This window comes from Candoia aspera, chromosome 3 (genome assembly GCF_035149785.1).
Source record: "Candoia aspera isolate rCanAsp1 chromosome 3, rCanAsp1.hap2, whole genome shotgun sequence".
In the NCBI taxonomy this organism is placed as follows: domain Eukaryota; kingdom Metazoa; phylum Chordata; class Lepidosauria; order Squamata; family Boidae; genus Candoia; species Candoia aspera.
Window position 1 is genome coordinate 75,840,629 of NC_086155.1, and position 24,895 is coordinate 75,865,523.

The window sequence follows — 24,895 nt, forward strand, 5'->3', positions numbered from 1 at the left end:
GTAGACAGCCTTGCTTTTCATTCGGTTAGATTTCCTTTGATCTCGGAAGCACATTTCTGCCTGGATTTCCCCTCAGTAAAGTACTGCCTCATAGATATAGAAAAGTGAAGAGCTAAATTCGTCCTTGATGTCTTCACCTCTTTGGCTGTTAACCCATCAAGCAGCTTGTTTAGGCCAGGATAGTCATTATCTCAGATGTTATTTCCTACAGTATAAAAAAAATAGGGCTACTGGATCTGGCCTGCAAAATCCGGATACCACAAGAGGGCAGAGTCGAGTTAGAGTTTTCTGTATCTCTTTAATACTATTTAGTGGTCATCATGATATCTGCAGCAAAGATCTGGTTGCTAAAAATGAGTTTGCTTTTCCTTCTCCTCCTCTTCCTCCCTTCCTCCTCCTCCTCCTGACTTTGCTTCTCCCTCTCCCATAGTAGCTAATGACAAATCAGTGGAACACTTCCAGCATGTTAATTTTTAATGCTGAACCCTTAAACTGCAATTCTCAACAAATTTAAAAGTAATATCCATTCAACTATGATGGGACTTTATTCTATGAAGACATTCGATCCATACTGTATCATGGTCCCTAATGTTAAACATATTTTCAATACATACAGGCTTCCTAATATGAAAATACAGTTAATATTCTCTTTAATTTTCTTAAATTTAATGCAGAAGTAATGCCACCTTAGTACCTATTATGAACACTTGCTGCACTGAAACTTGTAAATCTGCTTAATTATTAAAAAGAAATCATATTTCTAGAAAATTGTAAAAAAAAACCTCTATAAAGTCTTAAGATAAAATCCCAACACTTCTTGCAATGAAAACTTGTTCTTAACAAAGGGAATCCAATACTTAATTCAACCTAAATTAAACATCCCCTTTCAGCATTATAGATACTGTACCACTTGGTGGAGCAGCCATGAAAGCCTTGGAAAAGATATTCAGATACTGCAATGTGTCTGTACCTATAAAGTTCAGAACTGTTCAAACCACAGTATTCTCCGTGACACTATGGAAGTGAAAGTTGGACTTTGAAGAAGCAGGATGGGAAGGGTTTTGTCACTTTTGAACTTTAGGGTTGGAGAAGATTCCTGAGAATACCATGGGCAGCCAAGAAAATAAACCAATGGATAATTGAAAAAATCATCCCAGAGTTCTTACTCGAGGCACAAATGACCAGGCTCAAATTATCCTACTGGTTTAAAGTGTATAGAATATAGAACTCAATGTAGCAACTTATTTGAGCACTTGAGACTGACATTCCTGCAAATGCATCTTCAACTCAGTGACACTTGTAGAAAAATCTAAAGGCCCAGTGCCATTAGAATTAAGTAAAGTCATGTAGACAAGAACAACAAAACAATGGGTCATGTACAGACTAAAGAACACAAGACAGATAAACTCAGTAGTTCATTTTTAACCTTCCAAATGCCTATATTCCGTACAATATGAATAAAGATATTAAACAATTTTTTTCCACAGGACTCTGGTATGAAAAGTTGGACAGAAGCAGTTGATCAGTGAGTATGTGAGAGAAATGGGAACAGAATACCTATGGACTATTTCATCCATACCCCTCATGCTTGCTTCTCCCTGATCCATCCCCCAATCTAAGCCTTGTAAAGAGAAAGTACAGGTAAGAGTACGGATATCTAGCCTTGCATCTGACAGACCCCAGTCCCTTTTCCTCATCCTGGGTGAGTGGCAGGGACTCTACAGTCAATCAGGTCATCAGTACTCCTACAGCTAACCCAATATGGGATCTGGAGGGTCGAAGATCTCCAATCAGTATTAGTTATGGAAGCAAGAATGTACAGTGTGTGTATAAATTAAGTGGGGAGGAAAACTCAGTTGACTCCAACAAAATTCAACTGGTTGAAATAAAACAGAAACTGGTGTCAGTAAACGAACCAACTCCTTACACTGCTCCATCCTGCCTGTACCCACAACTGATGAGTATAGCACATGTGAAGGAAGATATGTGTGAGTGTGCCCTTCTTGAAGATATTTTATGCGCTATATTTTAAGTGCAGGCCTAAAGTTTATTTTGTTAAACAAAATGAAGCTTTTGACCAACAGGAGCCTCAAATGAGGAGTCTTAAGGTCTCCCAAGAGAAAAACGTATCATATATTTTTAAGTGCAAAAGAAAAATCTAACTTCAAAGTGCTTGATCTAATTGGCACCAGTCTGGAAAAGACAGTGCCAAACTCTAACTTAACCCCAGGCCTTTGCCGCTCCCCCTTCTGCCTTCAGAGGTAAATCAGTGCCTTCTTCAGGAGACACAATAGCTGAATGGAGATCCCAGAAATGGTAATAATGATGGTGGTAATAATAATAAAGGCAATAATAAAAAGGCAACAATAATAGTAATAGTAAGAATAATACATTGGTTCTGAAACCCCAGTTATTGTTGAGAATTATTCTTAATAATTGTAATGACAAATATAGCTTTCTATACCACCTAAATTCTGTTCCTGAGGTGGCTGTCTTACTCTGTCTTATATTACAGAGCAGAACAGCCATGAATCATTCTTCTTCTGAGGCAGCTGCATAGGATAATAGCCTCTATTTTGTTCCAATCTAAGCTGTACATTTTAGGTTCTTGAAAACATCTTTCTTGCAAAACATACCACAAATTGAAACAAGAATAAATCCAATTAGATTCCACTGACCTTACGTCACCATGTCCTGCAGTCCTTTTCATTTTTACCTTAAGGATGACGCAGTAGGTCTTATAAATCTAATATTGGATGTTGATAGAGACCCCTGATCAAACTCCTATTCAGGAGTCATGCTACTCTTATTTTCTATCTCTATGGTTTCTCTGCCTGCCTGCATCTTCCTCCTCCTGACAGCTCCATCAGAAACTGCTAGCAAGAGCGAGGGCTGGTGCAAAGGAGGAACAAGGAGTGCATCATCTAAACCTGGGCTGGCTGACATACCTTCGGTGTCAGACAGGTAACTCGGAGAAGTCTTCCAAACTTAATCAGTTCCTTTTCATTATTATTTTTTTAAGTGATGGCAAAATATTGATTTCCCTGTATAAAAAGAGCCACCCATCCCACCCAACTGGACAGGGAATTCTTCAGTCTAGCAGATGCTGAAGATACCACAGCCAATACATTGAGTTTCTAGAAAATTAGGTCCTGTCATCCATGGCCACAGTATCATATTTACATCATCCTAAGCATCCATTATCTTGTTTATCACCCTGGGCTCAAGGGATACCTGTGCTAACCGATGGGGATATAATTATACAGCTTTGAAATAAGCCATGAAGACTTTAAGGTTCTTTGCTCTTCCTCCCTCGGCCATTTATAAAGAAATCTCATGCTTTTCACTGCAGTTGTAGAAGTGACAAGAACTAAATTTCCAGTTAATTCTAAATGTTCATTTCAAGTTTAAGAGTTGTATCTCCTCTGGCATTCAGATCAAGAGATTTAGCAACCCAAAGTCACCAAGGAAAGTTGGTGCAAATTTATTTTGGGAGTGCAAAAATATTTGGTCTAACGTATCTTTGTGTCTTGAGGCTACTTAAAATCTTTACATGAAGCTGCTTTGGCAGTTAAACAAGCCTTACAAGATCATAAATATTCCTAATTGGTACAGAGCACAGCTGAAAGGATATGATATTTTTCAAGAATAATCTGCTTTCCTTCTGTGACTGAGCAATTCTGCTCCTCAGATTTTAACTGTTGGTGCAACCTTTAATTTACACAGAATTCCATTGAATTAAATGGACCTTATTCCTCAGCATGTGGCTATAGAAAGGCAGCTGGAATTGGTCTTTCCTGGAAAGCTCAAACAGTGTGTTCTCCGCAACATTCAGGGTCTATTACTGCATGCAGTTCTTCCTTGTACCCTCTGGCTTTGGCAGAAAGATTGAAACTAAGCCGTTGAAGGAATGTCTCAAAGCTAGTCCAATATTTGTCTCTGTTTGGCAGACTACCTAACCCAAATAATATGATTCTGACTTAGCATCAGTAAATGATGATATAGGAAAGAAGGAGCAATGTCAGAAGACGCTGCTAACGAGACACGGTCTCCATTGAAGACAGCAGCTTTAAGAGTATTTGATCTTCCACTCTCCTGGTATAATTCACTAATACAGGTAATGATTGCATTTCTTCTTCTTTATAGCTCTTTTTGAAATGCCTAGTGGTGCTTTGTTAATATGTATCTATATTTTATTAAGGTAATGTTTATATACATAGAAGTACTATGTTACTAGTTTTTTATTATTATTGTATGGAAAATATGTTCCACTACTATCTTGCTAAGAACCACACCCTTCTTCCCTTCCACTCCCTTAGGTTTTTATTATTATTATTATTATTATTATTATTATTGCTGCAATTCATGAAGCAATAAAACTCGTGGAGTTTTTTTCTGTTTCTTTCTATATATATAATGGTGTTGATGTCCTTCAGATTTCCTGTTGATTATGCCATAATTAATACATTGATATGAAACTCATGAAAGTTGACTTATTTATTGTGGTCTGTGAAATTAGGAATACATAAAATTGCAGACATTTTTTGTTAGGGAGGACTACATGTATCCAAAATTGGTTAAGTTAATGGTTATGCTAAAAGAAGAAGCAGAAAGGAAAAAAATAGAATAATAGTTAAAAATTATTTGCTGCAAGTTAGTAGTATGCCAAATGTAGACTCGCTTGTGCTAATATGCTACAGTGTGGAAGAGCAAAGTTTTTATACCATTTGATTCAATGAAATTTTTAGAATGAGTAAAATAAAAATAAAAAAAGGAGTATGTCTGCAATCTCAAAGGATTTAAACTTCAGGTATGCAAAAATACAGATTAGAAATATGACTCAGAAAAGCTTTCTTTGCAGAACGTAATAATATTCACAGTGCTATTACTTTGCAGTGCAAGTAATAATATTCACAGTGCTATTTCCCAGCCCCATACAAACCATGGATAGCATTAGAATGCTATATAAGGATCATTGTTTACATACAGAATTGCTACTCAGAAGGTTGAAAATCCATATTATATCCAGCAGCCTAGCTTGCTTTGCAGAAAGGATCTTCTTGATCCATAAGCACAGTATGTATGTGTGTATTTTTGCTGCTGAGGTCAGCCCAATTCTTTGTGGTGATGTCAGGTATACTTTCCCCCTGGTTACCTGGTAGGCAAGAGAAGGCATAGGAAAAGAGCCAGAAGTCCTACGTTTTTAGAGCTGGTAGGCAGAATAAAATGGCACAGCTTCATATATAGCAGTTTGGTGACCAATCATATCCTAACACAGTTCCTAATCATCACATATCAATACTAATGGTAAATATTATGATTGATAGATTATGCGCCATGAAGTCCATATCCACTCTTAATTATGACATACACAGACCTTCTCCAGGATGGTCTGTCCCCAACCTGGGTTGGGTAAGCCAGTTTGGTCTAGTGGTTAAGGTGCTGGGCTAGAAACCAGGAGGCTGTGAGTTCTAGTCCCGCCTTAGGCATGAAAGCTGGCTGGGTGACCTTGGGCCAGTCACTCCCTCTCAGCCCAACTCACCTCACAGGGTTGTTCTTCTGGGGAAAATAGGAGGAGGAAGGAGTATTAGGTATGTTTGCCACCTTGAGTTATTTCTAAAAATAATAAAGGCAGGATAAAAATAAAATAAAATAAAATAAAATAAAAATAAATAAATAAATAAATATGCTGACACAGAGTTAAGTATCATCAGTATGCTGATGATACTCAGGTATACATCTCTGCCCTGGGCCACCCAAGTGATGCCAGAGATGCTTTCCCAGTGCCTGGATGGAGGAGAACTGGCTTTGGCTCAACCCTGACAAGACCAAGTGGCTATGGGTTTTAGCACTCCAAGACCACTGCTGATGGTCACTCATGTCTTAGTCACCTCCTGATTGGACTATTGTAATGTGCTGTACATGGGGCTGCCCTTGAAGAGCGTTTGGAAGCTTCAACTGGTCCAGAATGCAGCTGCATATGAAGTATTGGGTGCTCCACAGTATACCCATGTAATACCTCTACTACATGAGCCGCAGTGGCTTCCAGCAGGCTTTCGGTGTGCAATTCAAAATGCTGATTGTCACCTTTGAAGCCCTACTTGGCATGGGACCAGGTTACTTACGGGACCACCTTTGGCTGTTGATTTTGCCCATCCCACAAGATTGGACAGAGTGGGTGTCCTGTCTCAGGCCAGGCACACACAAGTACATGAGAGGTAGTTGCAGACTTTTACTTATAGCAACAGCAACTAAAAGTTATGTCCAAACACATGCATGTAAAAGCAACAAAGTTCTCACAAATCCAGCAACTTGCCTAAATAAAGAGTTCAGAGTCCAGGGAGCAGGCACAAGAGTGGTCAGGCAGTCCAGGACTCCAAGGCATTAGTGAGGCTGTCAGCCGGTCTGGGTTCAGAAGGCAAGGCACAGAAAGTCGGAGTTAATGAACGGTTGTTCCCAACAGCAGTCTTGGGCTCATAGCTCTTCTTAAATGAGAGCAGCCCCGATGGGGCTCATTTAGGAAGGCGAGACTGCTTCCTTGCGACTAACCTCGCTGACTTCCTCTGTTCTGCTCTTCATTCTGCTTTCCGTGCTCTTGCATTGGGAAGGGGTGGCAATTCCAAATCCTCATCTTCTCTGAGCAGTGGCAGCTGTCCCTGCTGATGGCTGGCTGGCCCCACCTCCTCTGCCTGCTCAGACGGCTGTTCAACCGGTGAGAGCTGACTGCTTGTCCTCCAAGGCCACTTCAGGAGCTGGCTGCCCTTCTTCGTCTTCTGAATTCAAGCTCCCCATGACAGCGGGCATGCTCTGGTTCCCATGGGTGAAGCAGCATAATTTGGTGATTCCTAAGAATTATGCCATCTCTGTCATGGCACCTGTCTTGTGAAACAGCCTTCCCCCTGAGTTATGGACAGCCCTGAGGCTGCTGGCCTTCCAGAAGGCCAAGAAGACCTAGTTATTCCCCTAGGCACTGGGACTAAGGTATTAATGGAGTTCTGACATTGTTGTTATGTTGTTTGTTATTGAGATTTTTTAGGGACTTTGACCTTGATGTTTTTTTCTGTAAAGGATTGTGAATTTGGTTTGCTTTTATTTTTGTTTGCCATTCTAAGTGCCTTTGGTAGATGGCAACCATACAAATATGATAAATAAATACATTTGATACAATGACATATTGCCCATGTAGTTTTGATCCATTTATTCATTTTACGTATCAGTAAAAGCTTAACAGTGAGAACATTGCCAGCTTCCATTGACTGACTGATTACAAATACATCTATGTTGCTTCCAAAGTGCAACTCCAAACAACATATAGGGAAATGTACATTATATATGGTATGTTACAATAGTTCAAAATTGTCAAGTAACAAAAAATACTTCAAAATACTCATTATATTAGAAACTACAATATGTTATTATATCAAGCAGCCTGATTTATCCCAGCTTGGTATGAATTATTGCCTTGGTTCCCTAACACGCATTTAAAATGCCATGTTCTAAAAACTTTCCGAATACTAGGAGTGAGGGTGCAGTTCTTATGCATGATGGGAGGACATTCCACAGGAAGGGATCTCCTGCAGAAAACATTTGCCTCCGAGCCCCCTCTTACTCCATCTCATATAGTGTAGGGACTCTCAGTAAGTCATCTCTAGTTGATAAAACTCAGGGTAGAGTATTGAGCGAGGGTTTCCAAATTTTGGGCATCACACTCCATTTTGACTTTTTTAGGGTCTCTCATCCCTGTCCCTTAAGCCAACCCTGCCATTTAACAAAACTCTCAATTCATGATTAAAACTGGAAATGCACAAAAAAGATTCATTTCTGCCTTTAATTAAAAATAAGCAGAAATGTTTGTTCTTGTACCAGCAAATTAATGAGAATGTAATGTAATATAAAAAGAGCAGAAATAAAATGTATTTGCATTCCCTCCCACATTCCCACAGGCCACCCTGCCCTTGCAATCGTTCCGCTGCATATGCACCAATGCCTACTGTGTGCACCTTGCCTTCTTCCTGTCCATCCCTCCATAACATTTACAGTGACTTTCCTCCCTCTTTCCCATCAGCCAGCCCACCCTGATCTTTCCATCACACACCCACCAATCTCTAGACTGCTTCCTTCCTTCCTTCCCATTCTCCCATTGGCCCCATCTACTTCCCAATCTTCCTTTCACACACTGCTAATCTTTATTGTGCCTCTTTCCTTCCATCCATCCATCCATCAGCATATATATCCATATCTCCGCAGTCCATTAGATTCTTCATTGAAAAGTAGAGTATTTTTAAATTTCACATTTCTTTTCATGTAAACAGACACACACACACCCCAGTTTGAGAACCCTGGTGGTAGAGCATGGCATTTGGAATCTCCTTTTTGGATCTGCTGGAAGTAATGCAGAAAGTAAAGCATTTACTTTGCCAAAATAACTACAAATACACTCCTCTCAAATGTACTGTAAGTGAATTAGTATACTTGTCATATAGCTGGGCAGCTTTGTTTCTAAAAATGCCTCTACTCTTTTTAAATTACAGTTTGATTTAAAATACGGTAAGAAATGTGAATTGAGGTTAATAAGTTGATGGAAGTATTTACATTATTGTATATAGAATTCATATTTAACTTGTGAATGTAATATGCTTATGAAAGTACATTATTTGTGCATCTGCTCAAATGTAATGTAACTTTTTTAACTATTTGTTTTAAGGTTAAGATCTCACCAGGACTAAAGAAGCTGTTTGCCATAACAGCAGTAAGTGCAGTAACTGTTATTTTTCTTGCCCATCACTTCAAAAGAAAACGTGGGAAGAAAACCAGGAAAATATCTCCATGGGAATCAGGCCATCTGATGTTCGATTATACAAAAACATCTGGGTCAGAGAAAAGTAGGTGGCATCTTCTCAATGGAAAGCTAATATTCAGAGAGAGTTATCTGATACAGACTTATTTGGGAGTAAGCCTTATTGAACTGAGTGAGACTTCCTTTCAAAGAAGCATCATAGGTCTACGCGGCATAGCTTACAATTACATGGAAGCAAGTGGAACTTGAATAAGTTGAACGTAGTCCCAAGTGATCATCTGAGACTGGAATGAAATGTATTGGATTATATGAGATTATGTGGAAGACAAAGGCAATGGCCTTCAAGAACAGGAGGAAGAGCTGCTGCCAAGGCAATAGTCAGATAAGTGGGGCCTGATCCCAGGCCAAGAAAGCAACTTGAGAAAACATCTCAGACAAGACCCTCCCTAGTTCACATGAAGTTAAATTGGGGTGGGGGGGTGGAATGTAATATAATTTTATTATTTCAGTCTTGTATAATCTGTCAGCCCTATGAGTAGACCAATGCCGTATAGGTCAGGATTACTTTTATTGTAACAGCATAGTAACAGAATCTTGCAGGTCTGGATGTGCTTGATGAACTAGATACCGTGCATCCAATAGCGGTTTTATTTCATATCCTCAAATCATGTCTTCAAAATGTACACAACTCCCTGAAGAAAACAATAAACCAAAGCATAATAATCAATGTTCATATATATAATATCTCATTATCCATTATATTGCATTAATAAAATATACATGTCTTTCTAAAATAGCATTTAATTTAAGGTTTTTCTAAAGTCTTTTTCCTTAGGTAATGGAAAAGAAGATGCACATAGGTTTACGCTATTAATCATCTTTTTTACCTCGTCAGATTCCAGTTGTTCCAGCAGCAAACAAAACCTAACACTTTCACTGAATTCCATCAAAGAAAAAGGTTTTCAGTCTTACATCAATGCAAATGGTAATCTCTTCAATAAATATTCTGGTTCAGTGCAGAGTTTGGCCTCAGTAAGTGCAATCTATTGAGAACTATTATATGTATTTTATGAATAAAAAACTGATGGTTGTTTTCTTTGCATTGCTCTCACCTAGTTCTTATAGGATAGTTTATCAGTGCATGATGTGACAAGAGTTTTTGTTTATCAGTCAGCTTGTCACAGAGCCTGACGTTGATTTGGCTGTGAGGGAGTAATTGACCCAATGTCACCCAGCAGGCTTCTGAAGACTAGAAGCTCTAGCCAGGACCTTAATCACTACATCACATTGGCTGTGCCTCTGAACCTTTTGTAATCTATATACTGCTAAAAGTCTCATGTCTGTTTGATACATTGTAACCTTTAACTGGACGAAGTGGTGCATCACAGGGCAACAATTTTTGAACCGAGTACCTCAAATGGTTCGAAATACTTGATAGTGTTGAAGTCAATGCAGTAATGCAAGTGATCAGTGAACAAGGAATCAACTCTGACTACATCACGCTGCTCAAAGAAGCAAACACCAACTGCTTTACAAATATAACTCTCTTCAAAACCAAACTATGAATACCAGTGGCGAAAGGTGTAAAGCAAGGCGACATGATCTCACCTAAACTTTTTAATGCTTGCTTGGAAAATATCATGCGCAAAGTGAACTGGGAAGACAGAATCAATATAAACGGAGAGAAGATAAACCATCTCAGATTTGCGGACGATGTTGTACTGATTGCAAAAGATACTTGAAAGCTGCAAAAAATGCTTCGACAACTTGCTGCCAAAAGCAGAAAGGTGGGTCTAAAGATGAATCGCACTAAAACAACATATATGCAGACAGGAAACCTTCCAAAATTCCAAATGCAGCTCCAGAATGAACTTATTGAAGAGGTTGACCACTATGTCTACCTGGGACGGCTAATCAAAATGAACAATGATCAAAGAGAAGAACTGGTCTGAAGAAAGAAAGCTGGATGGGCTAGATACAACTCCATTAGAGAAGTCTTACAAAATGAGAAAATCAAGGAAAACTGTGTGCTGATCTTTTTAATTCCACTGTCTTATCGGCAGTGCTATATGGAAGTGAAACATGGTTGCTAACAAAGGCAGAAGAGGAAGAGCTTTCAAGAGCAGTAAGGGCTATGGAAAGATCCATGCTGAAAGTTTCTCTCCGAGACCACATCACAAGCAGCCAGATTAGAACATGAAGTGGAATATATAATGTCATTGAACATCGCAAACGGAAGCTATGCTGGGCAGGACAGGTCGCAGGGATGTTGGATGGCCCTTGGACAACAGCAGTTGCCTTATGGTATCCAAGAGAAGTAAAAAGACCCATTGGCTGACCTCCAAAGACATGGGAAGATCTTTGGCTGAAGCTGGAGAAGAAAAAGCCAGGAATCGAGACAAATGGAAAGTGAGTTGCAACCAGCAAGACTCTGTCCAGCGACAGTCTGGTCAATCAAAGTGATTGAGGTGACCTCAAATGGGCTAACTTACAGAATGTGTCCAAAATCCAGGACCCATGATTCCCATGGAATAGAAATTTGGCAAATTTTATAAAACGTTTTATGACATAAAAATTATCCTAAAATTCCATCTCCACTTGGATTTTACATTTTTTTTAATGTATATTTTAATGGTAATTTTTAGGTGGTTATGTTTTTAGTGTTATTTTATTGTAAACTGTCCAGAGTCCCCCATTGGGGGAGATGGGCGGTGATATAAATTTAATAATAAATAAAAAAAATATTTTATGACATAATATAAAATGTCATAAAACATTTCCTGTGGTCAACTCCTGATGTCTTACTGTGCTCTACAGTACAACACTGGCTACTTTCAAGGCAGATACATTTCTGAATATCTCCCTGAATTTTTAAGAACTTTTCCAGTGAAGGTAGTACATTAGAAGCTCTGCCTTTGTGAAGGCATTGAGGAATCTGGAAAGGAAATATTTCTGAAATGATAACCCAACACGTCAGGGGTTATCTAGTATACAATAAAAAAAAGTTAAAGATAAATATTTTTGCCATCTACAGTACATTTTGGTGCTGTTGGGCCAAACTTTACCACAGACAGCCATTATGTTGGGGATGTATGAGGACAGGAAAAGATCTGTGCAAGGAGATGTAAGGCTGATGCTACCACATATATGAGCAGTGAACAGACAAGAAATAGAAAGGAGATATTAGAAGAGGGTGGAGTGAGATTTTCCCAGGTTTTGGAAACTGGGTACTGTAGGTCATAGCTTGAAAGGAGATATTTGTTTCTAGACAGAAATAAATTGTTCATGAAACAAACAAAAGGTAAGATATAACCACTAGAAATATATTGTTACACTTCCCTTGGTTTACATACATGTTTTTTTTTTTTAAATTAGGTCCACAGTGCCACCTCTTGTCCTAGTTGTGTTTGTGTGAATTCTAATTCCTGGGATAAAGCAGATGAAGATAATATGAAGCTAGTCAATATTCCAGTAACTACTCCAGAAAATTTATACTTGATGGGTAAATATATAATATTTTTGGCATTATTACTAGAAGTACTGTATAACAAAATAAAATAAATAGATTTTAAAACATTGCATCATTCAATGCAAAGGATGATATGCTGTTGTAAAGAATAATTAGCATTAGTTTTTTAAAAAAATATGGTCACATTGCTTTTTAATAGATGTTGTCTAAAAGTATTACATGCAGATTCGCAAAATCCTTTCTTATTGAATCTCATATGATTGAGTGATAATGTGCCATCAGATTGGTGTCCACTCTTAGCAACCACATAGATAGATTTCGTCCATGATGATCTATCCCTAACCTGGTCTTTCAGGTCTTTTAACAGTGCACCCATTGCCTAACCCTAACCCTTAAGCTTTTCTAAAGCTAGCTTGAACATCTGGGATCTGGCATCTCTTTCTCCATATAGGACTCTAATATGTGTTGGATGATCCTAAGCATTATTTTGCTAGTATGTGAAATCTCATAAGAGTTGTCATGAAATATAATGCTTAGTTAAACTGATGAAGTATATCATGACATTCTCATTAGCAAGCTAATTAAATATGTTATCATTATCTATGAGGTAGATCCACAGTTGGTCTCAAGCTTCAGCTGGAAGCTAGACTGGAACCCTTAGATAAGCTCAGAGCAAAATCGAAGAATTGAGAAGAAATAATACTTACTTGAAGGAAGTTGACAACCAGGGCCAAAAGAATTTCAGAGCTTTAGTTAATCATAAACTAGCCTTATTTATAATGACAATATTAGATCTTCTTTAGTTTAGTTTTTTGTCTCATCCTACAACAATAAGGCTTGGTTTCATCTGGTTTCTCACTTGACTGTGTAAGAACATACTCTCCCACTTGTCCTGAAAAGCATACTCAGAGTGATTATTAATGGTTCCTCAAATTGTAGTGAAGTGTTGAGAGGGGCACCACATTATTTAATTCTAGGTCCTCTACTTTTCAACATTTTCTTTAACGATTGGGACAAAAAAGTGAAGTGAATGTTTATAAACTTGCATATAATACAAAGTTGGGTGGCATGGCTAATACTTTGGAAGATATAGGTTAGATTCAAAATGATCTTGATAGGTTAAAGAAATTGGTTGAAAATAAGAAATAAATTTAACAGAGGTAAATGCAGAATGTTTCAGTTAGGAAAAAAAAATAAATGCACTGACATAGATGGGAACTACCTGGTTTGATAGTACTTATGAAAAGAAGCATGGAATAATAGTTGATCACAAGCTGTTTTACGCTGTATCTTCAGATACAGTTTCCAAATCTCAAAAATCTTTGACTGTATTTGGCAAGCATCAGATCCCACCAGGAGTATTGCATCCAGTTCTGGGCTTCACACTAAGAAGAATTCCGGCAGACTGACTCAACTATAGAGAAAAATATTATTAGGCAACTGGAAACAGAGACTGAAGGAACTGGAATTGTTTGATCTTGAGAAGAAAAGACTGATGGGAGACATTATAGCAATCCTCAAATCCCTGAATTAGTTTAGGTTGGATTATTGCACAAAGCAGAAGGTTGGACCCTGTGGCCAAATTGTCCCCATTCAACTTTATGATTCTATGAATACGATGTATTTATTCTTAAAACAACTCAGTGTGATGGAACCCAGTTAATTGACCTTTTTGACTATGCTTACTGGGATGTTAAGAGTTATATTCCCAACACATCTTCTGGAAAAGAAATTGGTGAGTGGGGACAGCTAATTGAATCCAAACCTCTTGTGGGCTTTAGAAGTTTGATACTTTCTCTCAGGGCTTCCTGTCCTGTACGTGTAGTACAGTGTGCTTACAGGTAATGAAGAGATGATTTATACCTGCAGGTAAAACAAAGGAAATGTGTGATACAAGGAAACATTACAATTCTTTCAGGGATGGAGCTATTTGAAGAAGCACTGCGCCGATGGGAACAGGCATTGACTTTTCGTAATAGACAAGTTGAGGATGAAGCTAGCTGTAGTGCCATCAAACTTGGAGCGGGTGATGCTATTGCAGAAGAACATATAGAGGTGAGAAGATGTCAGTACACACAGCACTTGCTGTTTTATTAGGTTACTTTATGCTGTTTTGCAGGTGGGAGGGGGACATTCAAAGTATATTCTACTTTTCACTGAAGACATTGAGAGAGTCAGATTTGTACTTGCAATTTAAATGGATGCTCTCCCAGCCATATGTTGCTTATATTGTCATTCTTCCTCAATGCCAGATGACAGTGTACTATTTGTTATAATTTTAACCTCAGAACCATTTTAAAAAATTATATACACCAAATGTTGTATTGCTCTTGATCATTGCGCGTAGTGGTTTTTAAGTATTAAAAATAACTACATGTAAACTCACAGAGAAAAAAAATTAAACATTTCATTGCTTAGGGACAAACATTTTGGATTTCCAGACTGATGTATTTTTACTTAGCTTTTGTGCTGTATTACAAACACATTTGTTGTATATGGCAGCTCTGTGAGCTCAAATGGAAATTTTGTGTCCATGTAGGGGGACTGAACCTTTTACAGTTTTTTCCTGAACGATACATCTAGAAGTAAATATGCTTGTATTGTCTAATTTGACTGAGTAAATAACTTAATTGCTGCTTTATGTAATTCTTCTGATCCTGCTGTTCTGGCATATGGTGTTGCATAAATAATTCATCACCACAGTAAATTAATCAACTGAGCAAAACATCTTAGCCTTTCCATTAGCTGCTTAAAATATTAGTTTTTATCTTGCAATTTCTATTTACAGGATATCATTAGTGCAGAGTTTATCCACAAGCTTGAATTTTTGCTCCAGAGAGCTTATCGCCTTCAGGAAGAATTTGAAGCCTCTCTTGGAGCATCTGACCCAGCTTCCTTTGCCAATGATGCTGGTAAGTTTTCTTGTCCTTTGTTTTTAAGTTTCCTATTTCCTGACATAGTACAGTTCACATTTTCAACTTAATGCCCTCCAGATGTACATGATTGTAACATGACCTGTGCTAACTGAAAATTATTGCAGTCCAACATATTTGGAAGACACCTAGTTGTAGAAAGCTCTGCCTTCTGAGCCTTATTATGCTAAGATCTGGGATCTGGGATAATGGTAAATGAATTACTTGTATTTTGATTTCTTACTTTTCCATGAAAGACCCGCAGAGCTGGTTTTATTCCTATAATCATGAAAGTAAGCAGAAGAAATATTTTGAGTAATTTGTTTTATAGATATATGCAGATAAAATTCAGACGTTTGCTAGCCAGTAAGCTACCTTGGTTCTCTTGTATTTAGATAGTGACTGATCAGATGTAAAACTGAGTATAGAAGGTTTGGTGGGTTCTTGAGTATGATGCAGTATATTGTTAGCAAATCATGATAAGACTTGCCCAAATGTTGCTGTTGTCATTTTAGGAAAATGAATTATATTGATCCCAGTTTGTTCCTAGGAAATTTGCTTTTCAAATAGTCATCCTGTTTGATTGAGGCCAATTATTAGAGGTTTTAGCGGGTGGTAACACCTTGCTGATCTTACCTGGGCTTGGAAACTCTAGGATTGGAACTGATTAGTATTTCTATGGGAGACCATCAGGGATTACCTGGGTGATAGGTTAGATTGGGAACTTGAATCAACATCCTACAAGTAGCCAGTGGCAAGTCACTTCTGTTTTGTGGCCAAGAAAACTATATGAGCATGTTCATGATGTCATCAGGACTTGAGTTCAAGTGGAAGGAGGCTTTATTTAGTTATCAGAGGCAGTAGCTAACTTCTGGCAACCAGAGGCTTACTTAGAATTGGTTATAAACATACCAAGCAACTCATCCCTGTGAAATGTAAGTCATATTTTTTCTGACACCAAATTATGACTCTGAAGTAAGAAAGCCACCAGAGGTCAGAACTCTTATTATTTTGATATGCCTTTTGAATGTACTTCCTGGGATAGGGTACCTTTAAATTTAGTTTTCTAGCACCTTGTAGAATAGCTCAGGAAGAAGTTTGGGTGTCTGATCTCATGCTATAAATGATACTATTACATGTTGCTATTGATGCACATATCTAATGTTCAACGTCAGTTCCCTTTTTAATTTTTCTTTCCTGTCAAGTCAGTAGCTTCTACTATTTTTAAAGACTTGAATAAATTTCATAGGATGTCTGAGATATAATTAGAAGAAAAATAATATCACAAATTATTGTTTAAAAAGATGTCTTTCTTCTTTTATGAAGAAACAGCTATTAACTTTTTTACATGTTTTTATCATGGCTATATCATATTGGTGGTCCCAGGAAAAATTCAACTTCGTTGCAATCACTTCCCAACAATATACAGAAAAAAGCTAAAGGCTTTTTAATAGGTTGTATGTAACATGCCCTTTTGTAACACTTGTCATAGCTGATGTTTTAATCACTATATTCCTATTTGCTATGGACACACAAAGTTGCCAAATGTAGGTCCCGGGTGAACCCAGAGGACACCCTCATTCAGCTTTCTGGAGAGGCATCTTTTTCAGCTTCTACTATTGCTTCTTTAAAAAATATATAGGGATAAATCTATGATCTTCCATATTTATCACTAAACTCCAAAGCGGACAGACTCATATTTTATTCTCCTGAGTTTTTTGGTATTTTATTGTTCACGGCTCTCCTTGGTAGGACAGGGTCTGTGGTGAGACCACAAGAAAGAACCTCTATCAAGAAGTGTGTTCCTCGGTATCTTACATAATCTAATGAAGGTGGCAGAGAACTGAAAAGGTGGTTCATAGAAGCATAGGATTGACACACATCTGGCTTATGTTTACTCTGTGGTCTACCAGGACATTCAGATACTTCTTACAAATACTACTGTTGAGCCAGATATTTAATATATTTCTATCCCACTGCACTCAAAAAGACCCTTGATGGCTTACACAGAATGTAAAAAAAACAATTAAAAGTAGAAGTTAAAGATGGCATTATAAAATCAGGGGAAGGCTCTCCAAAACAACTCCATCTTTAGTAGCTTATTTAATACTGACTATCATGAAGCTGGGCATCTGTTTTTTGCTGCTAAGTGCAGAACCTTGCATTTCTTGCCATTGAACTACATCTTGTTGGGTAGGGCCCAATATTCAAATCTATCAAGATCTTTTTGAACCTTGAGCCTGTCTTCTGAGGTGTTCATATCCCCCTGCCTGCCCCCCACCTGGTTTTGTATTGTCTACACATTTGATGACATCACTTATGAAAACGCTGAAGAGGATATGGCCTAGGACAGAACTGGATACTTGCCTTCATGTAGGTAGAGACCCATTAAGGAACACACACTGGATATGGTTATTCAACCAACTGTAACTCCATCTGGTAGTGAGACAATCCATCCCACATTGTTCCATTTTATCAAGAAGGAGGCTATGATCATGTTGATCAAATACCTTGCTGAAGTTGAACTAAACTACATCCAAAGCATTCCCTTGGTCTACTAATCTAGTCACTTTATCAAAAGTAAGAATAAGATTTGTCTGGCACAACCTGTTTTTAACAGACCCATGTTGGCATCACATTACCTCACAATGTTAACTCTTCTCCAATCTTCTGGCATTTCCCCTGTATTCCTGTAGTTCTCAAAGATTACAGTCAGTGACTCTGAAAGAATATCTGCCAGTTCTGTTAGCACCTAGGGATATGATCCATCTGGTCTTGGAGTCTTGAATATGATTCAAAGCAGCTAGGTATTCTTTCACCAATTAGTTACCTATTTTGACCTGCATCTCTCTTCCCCCACTCCTCCGCAATAGTGCAGCTTCTGACAGGTTGGACCACTTTTTCCTTTTGTGAAAAGACAGATGCAAAATAGGAATGAAGCAGTTCAGCTTTGTCCCTGTCGCCCAACATCATCTTGCCATCTTCTCCAACCAGTGGGCCCACTGCTTCCTTTACTTTCCTCTTGGTTTGTATATATCTAAAAAATGCCTTTTTTGTTGTTCTTGTTGTTATTCTTGGTTTTCATTGCAAGTCTGAGATCTTTCTGACCCTTAGCCTTCCTGACCTTATCCCTACAGATTTGGGCTATTCCCTGATAATCTGTTTTATTTATTTGCCCTTTCTATTTTTAAAATCTGTCCTTTTTGTTTCTCATTTGGTCAAAGAGTTCTTTATGCAACTACACCAGACTCACTAGGTGTCTCCCATTTTTCTTTTTCTGATATTGTTTCTGGTTGGGCCTCATTTATTTAATTTTTCAGGATTTCTCAACCCTCCTAAACTTTTTTTGCCCTCAGAATTCCTATCCATGGAATCCTTCCTAGAACTTTTTCCCTTAGCTTATTGAAGTCAGCTGTCTTGAAATCTAGAACTCTAATCTGACTGCCTTTAGTTTTCCCTGTCTGCAGTATAGTGAATTGTAAAATTACATAGTCAACCTCTTCCAAGGTTCCTACAACTTTTACTTCTTTAACCATTTATTCCCTGTTAATAAGTATTAATACAAATATCATGTATATATTTGTAGCTTAGCTCAAAAAAGAAAAGAAAAATAATGGATTTAATGTGGCAAACATTTATATATGTTTTCCATAGAAATTAAAGACATCTGATGTATTGCTAGGACTAAAAATCTAGTTTAACTTGCTCAGTGAATTTTGTCTTGTGGATCCATCTCTCTGTCTCCACTATCACCATATGATCAATAAGACTTTCAAAGTAATTTGTCCCCTAATATGGGAAATCTGCTGTTTCAAGGGAGAAAAATCAACACTTCTAGATTATGTGTTTTCAGTAAGCTTTTCTTTCCTATTGGTTTACTCTTTTCTCCATCAAGTGAAATTTTTGGCTTGAATTATATATCTGACAAACTCTGGTAGATTTCTGTCTCTGAATTCAAATGTTATATACGTGATTTATATTAGATAAGAACCACAAACAATCTCAACTCCATCAGTCTAGTAGCGTCCATATTTTATAAGCTATAGTTTCTTTAACTGAATAGTTGAAGAACACAAGGCAAGAGCTAGCAACAACTTTTTTGGCATTGCAAAATAGCTAAATCCTGCCAAAAACAGCATAACCTCAGACACAATAATGGGAAGAAAACTTGGCAGGAAAGACTTAGTAATGTTGTAATAACACTAGGAGAATTGGGTCAGTAAGGCTAAAAATTTAAGACCTTCTGTTTTCTTATTCTCTTCTGTCTGAAGATTCAGCCAAATTGAACATGAAAATTAATGGGGAATGGAATAGTTCTGTGTGGATTCAGTTAGAATAGGGTTTTTCAAACTTGGCAACTTTACTGCTGGTCAGGGAATTCTGGGAGTTGTAGTCTACACATCTTAAAATTGCCAAGTTTGAAAAACACTGTGTTAGATGAAAATATGTTAACAGAGAAGAAAAAGTGCAAAGCTTTTGTTCGTTTCTAATGCTAAATGCTGAGCGTATCAATTTTCTTGGCATAAGCAAATAGGGAGTTAAAGGAAAGATGGTGTACATGAAAACAATAACCAATTATTTTAAAGCTGTGCTATATATTATTAAGAAAAAAAAATCTGGTTGACATGGTGGGAGAAAAAAAGTGATCCTTCCCTCCCTGGTGAGGTTTCTTGGTCTGAACTGATAGCTGACCATTAGCTCCTCATAAACAAAAATGTGTAACTGCCTGAAAAGAAATGAAAATGCAGCCACTGGAATTATTAAAAACTTAGTGTCCCTAGGCTGTGTTAGTGCCCCAGCTTGTATTAGCAAGGAGGAACATCATCTTCTGCAAATTCTTTTGGGTCACATTCTACTTTAGAGCAACTATTTGCCCATCTTTAAGGCGGCCTAGCAGCAAACCCAATGGAACTTCAACTCATCTTTTGATTTAACATCCTTTTATAGATATGTGAAAGTAGCAACTGTCCCTGATTTCCCCACTTCAGCATCACATGCCGTTCTTCCAACATACTTATATGGGTCAAGTTGTACGATATACTTGTTTGCAGCTTTATAATTTTCTGTATAATAGTAAAGTAGCTTCAAATGAACAGGAATAAATTACAACTTAAACTTATATGTGGCTTCCCCCAGCGTTTAATACTGCAAGATATTTTTGCTATTCTCAAGCTGTGAGAAATAGGTTACTTAGAACTGAATTAACACTTGAGTTTTATTTGGATTCCTTATTCAGAGCTTAGCTTTTCCAAAGTCATATGTGTCATTCATTGGCATTAGTCACAGCTTCAAACTAGGTGTATGAGTTAAGATGTGAAAGATGACTCTACTGCCACCCCAATCAGGTGAAGAATTTGGGAGTTCTAATATCATATGAGGGTTTCCTGGTGCAGGAAATGTTAATTATGAACTGCAGAGTGGTAGAATGTAAACTATTTTTTCATACAAATGGTATGAAGGACAAATCAGTCTGTCCATCATTTGGAACAGGAATTAGAATGCACTCTAGTCCCAGAGTTGTTTTTTTTTCTCTCTCCTTCATTTTTTCATTTTTTCCTGCATTCACAAAAAACAAGTTAATTGGCTATATTTATTTAATCACAACAGAAATATGCACAGTGTTTTATGGCTAATTAAAATGCATCCTGATAATGTAAATTGTAACAAAAACCAAAAGCAGAGAGAATGTCCAGTATTCCATCAGTATCACATCATTATCATTACAAGTCAAGTAATCACCATAATAAGACCCTAACATGAACTTTACACAACTGTTTCCAATTGGTTTGTTGCCAGAGTAACATTTTTGCATAGACTAAATATCTGTTCTTATTAGGCAATAAATAGCAAAGTCTGTAAAAGAAGGTTACCCAAAGGTTTGTCTAAATGCCTTATGCAGGGAAGTACAATATATAAATGCAGACAGATTTAGAGACATAGAGATAGCCCTATATGCACTGTTTATATTCTGTCAGAATTTGTGGATGTCTGCCATCCTAAGGCACAGTCTGAAATTGTAATCCAAACTGTAATCAGTGCAATGTGTAGCTTCTTCTAAGCATTATTTTTAAATGTTTGATCAATAAACCAATACTATTGTTAGTAATGAATGAATTCATAGCCAGTAAAAATAACTATCATTGACTCTTTTAATCCAAGCTTGCTGCTTGGATAATTATGATGGCCTTCGTTATCTATCTTTGACTAAGATTCTTCAGCAAGGCCTCTGTGATTCACAGTAGTAGGTTTTTTATTTTTCACATTCTTTGGAACTTTTCAGAGTTTGGTGATTCCTGGAGGGAACTCTGGACCTCCAGCATACAACCCATGTTCCGAGGTTCAAATCCTGCTGTTCTTAGCTTCTTTCAATCGCCATAGTATTAAGCATTTTGAAACACTTTTTCCCAGCATGATTATTTATTAGGCCTTTTCATTTTTTGTTCTTTCCCTTCCTTTTTCTAGTGTGGTAATTCCTATGCTCTTATTGATGTTTCATAACATTATGAAGTTATGTCTGTATCATTAAGACTGCTTGTTGCAAGTCTAAACGTTTTTAAGCTCTTGTCTTCAGACTGGCACAATTTCAGCTTACTTTACCTAGAAAAGACTATGTGATAGATTTTCCTATCAATGCATAATAGTTGTTTTGTTATTATCACAAGCTGCTTTTTAAACCAGTGCCAAATGCAATACATAGAATTTGGAAATGTCTCTACTTAAGAGGTCTACTATTTGGGCCATGCTAGATTGAGGGTTTGCTAAAATATAGGAGTTATAGTGACATATTATATATCTACTAGTACATCTCATGGATCCTTCATATGGGCTAACTGCAAGGTCATGGATATACACTGGGTTTGTTTTAATCTTGGAACACAGAGTGAGTCATCTAGAGGTCATGTGGTATTAAATCACCGATTGGTAATCTAGATTTTGAAATGCAGCATCTGATGCAAAGTTGTCATTGCTAGGTTTTAAATCTGCTTCTTTTATAACTTTATTAAAATATCTTAATTGTCTAAGGAAAGAAATTATGCTGAAAATAAGGAACCACAAATGTTGGCCTTGATAGTTATACCTTTATTTAACTACTTTGAATGTATAAACCAAATGATATTTGAATTTATTAGGCTTTAAGGTAAGTAGAGCTGTTTCTAATAATTTGTTAACTAATCAGAGAATAAATTATTGCTAACTGGTTTCAAACTAGACATTTCGAGGCATTTCCAGGCAAACATATTAGTGCCCTACTAATTAAAACATGAAGAGCAGCTGTCTTAAGCAATGGGGTGCAATATGTGAGGGCCTCAGCATTATCTGATTTATTAAACGTATATACCTACCTTCAGTACAGATGTGGACACATTAAAATAGGAAAATATACAGTGAGTCATAAAAATATCACAGTTTTAATTTAAAACCTATTTAAAAATACAATAAATATATCTGAGAAATTTACCTTTATCAAAATAACATTGATATAGGTGCAAGGTAACCTTTGTTCCACCAGTATTTTTGATTCAAAGCTAAATTTAGATCTCAGCTGTCAGCCTGAATGAGGAAAAAATGCATATTAACAGAACATGGGAGACAGAGTAAAAGGAAGTCGTAATGGAGCTAGACTAAACACATGAATGGAAACACAGGGTTTTTTTCACTTATATTATTTCTTGACTTTGTGATTCAACCTGATAGTTTATCTAAATCCTAATCTTTTGTATCATTGTTGGAATAAGTGACTAATACATTTTCCCCATCTTTTTCTACATCCAAGTTATAATATTTAAGGGAAAAAAATAACAACTGGACATAAATATTGCAATCCTAATGTCCCTCATGAGTCCACAGCTCTATTTAAGGTATGAAGTATAAGTTTAATAAATCACTGTTAAGCTCCTTACACATTCCACACCATTGCTCAAGAAAAAATAGCAACAGGCCATTAATAGCAGCAGTGCCTGCTCTCTGGAACAAGGTTCCCCCGAGATCCAGATGGTCCCCACTCTGCTGTTGTTTAGAAGAACAGTGAAGACCTAGATGTTCACCCAGGCCTTTGACAAGGGAGAGTGAGACCCCATGCTTCATCGTGCTTGCCATGTTTTATTTTTATCTTTTATTGATTTTATTGTGATTTCTTTGTTTGATTGTTGTGAGCCACACAAAGTTGTTGAGAGTCAGGCAACATACAAGCGGAAGGAAGGAAGGAAGGAAGGAAGGAAGGAAGGAAGGAAGGAAGGAAGGAAGGAAGGAAGGAAGGAAGGAAGGAATCTTGCAATCCTTCAAAAACAGAATGATTTGCACATATTCTCTTCTTTCCTATGGAATCAAATTTTGCTTTATCTTGAACATTTTTAGAACCACTATATTTTAAAAAATGTAGTTTCAGCTCCTCAGACTCCCTATCTGTAGTTCTGTTGCAATGACAGATACAAAGAATTAATTTAGCTTTTCTGAAGCCCCCTTACTATTCTGTAATATTCTGTGTTTTTCTCTAGATAACATCCTACTTCTGGTAGCTTCTGAGAATCTGGGTTTTTTTATCCCTTCTTTTATTTGCATAAAAGAAATTCATGAAAGTTTGCATTCTCTTCTTTCTGTTATCCCTGTTTAAGAGCCTTCTTTTTCCTGATGGCTTTCTTGATCTTCTTGTTATCCATACTGCAAAGCTTGGTGGAATATCTCATGATGATCAGTTTATATCCTTCTGGGTTCAGCTATAATTTTCACTGACCCTTTCCTCAAGTGTACTGGAGAGATCTGACCCTCTTGACTTTCAGCCTAATTTTTAAGTCTTCTAATTTTTGAGAAATATCCTGTTCTGGAGTCAAATATGATTCTACACTTGAATTTCCCAGGTAGTTTTCCAAATTATATATGGAATATAATAGATTTGTGGGGGAAGGGAGAGGGGTATATTTTGTTATTTATTTACTACAATTTATATGCCATTGAATCCAAACAACTCTAAGCATCTTACAAAATATTACATACATTAGAGTAAAACCAATAACCAATTATAACGTAGGCAAGACAAAAACAATAATAAAATCTTTCCTATTCATTATCACAGCAAAGAATGATGCTCTCGGTAACAGCTAATCATCTACCGCAAGGGTAGAACTCACTATTTTCCCAGTCCTCAAAGACTTTCCAGAATAGTGACGTCTTGATGGCTTTTCTAAATGCCAGCAATATTGGTGCTGATCTGACCTCATGTGGAGCATTGTTCCAAAGGAGAGGGGAAGGAACAGAAATGGTATATCTTTGTGATCCCCAATAGTACATTATGTCAAAATGGGACTAAAAGGGTACCCTCCCTACTACAGCTTATTGAAAAGGCAGAAATTACTGGGAAAAGGTTCCATAGCTATGTAGGTGTGATGCAATATGAGTTTGACTCAGAAAAGGGGGAAAGACAATCTTAAGCCGTTACAGAAAAGTTATTTGAGTCCCAGAAAAGTAGAAACAACTCTGCCTTGATTATGTTAGGTATAGGTTGAAGCAGAGAGGGGCTGTGACAGATTTCAAGATTCAGTTACAGTACCCTAACTGCATTAAAGTACCTTCCAAGACTCCTAATAACTGCTGTTTCCTGACCTTGCCTCCCTCAAAAGGCTGACATTATGTCTCAAAATTGTAGAACTTTAAAAGTGAAAAGGATTACTTTGAATTGAATGTGGAAGCCAGGGTAGGGCAAATTGAGAGGCACTCATAACT

The 24,895-nt window shown here is 37.2% G+C and overlaps 1 protein-coding gene across 1 annotated transcript in view; it reads left to right on the forward strand.

Annotated features, from left to right (window-relative positions):
* The first annotated feature begins 2,864 nt into the window (after positions 1–2,864).
* MIGA1 (mitoguardin 1) overlaps positions 2,865–24,895 on the forward strand; it is a 49,580-nt gene continuing 27,549 nt past the window's right edge. The window contains exons 1-7 of the mRNA XM_063298152.1: positions 2,865–2,964; positions 3,951–4,117; positions 8,705–8,882; positions 9,693–9,829; positions 12,173–12,299; positions 14,185–14,321; positions 15,055–15,178. Of these exons, the coding sequence (XP_063154222.1) occupies positions 4,019–4,117; positions 8,705–8,882; positions 9,693–9,829; positions 12,173–12,299; positions 14,185–14,321; positions 15,055–15,178 (802 nt within the window). The 5' untranslated portion in view covers positions 2,865–2,964; positions 3,951–4,018. The remainder of the gene's footprint in view (positions 2,965–3,950; positions 4,118–8,704; positions 8,883–9,692; positions 9,830–12,172; positions 12,300–14,184; positions 14,322–15,054; positions 15,179–24,895) is intronic.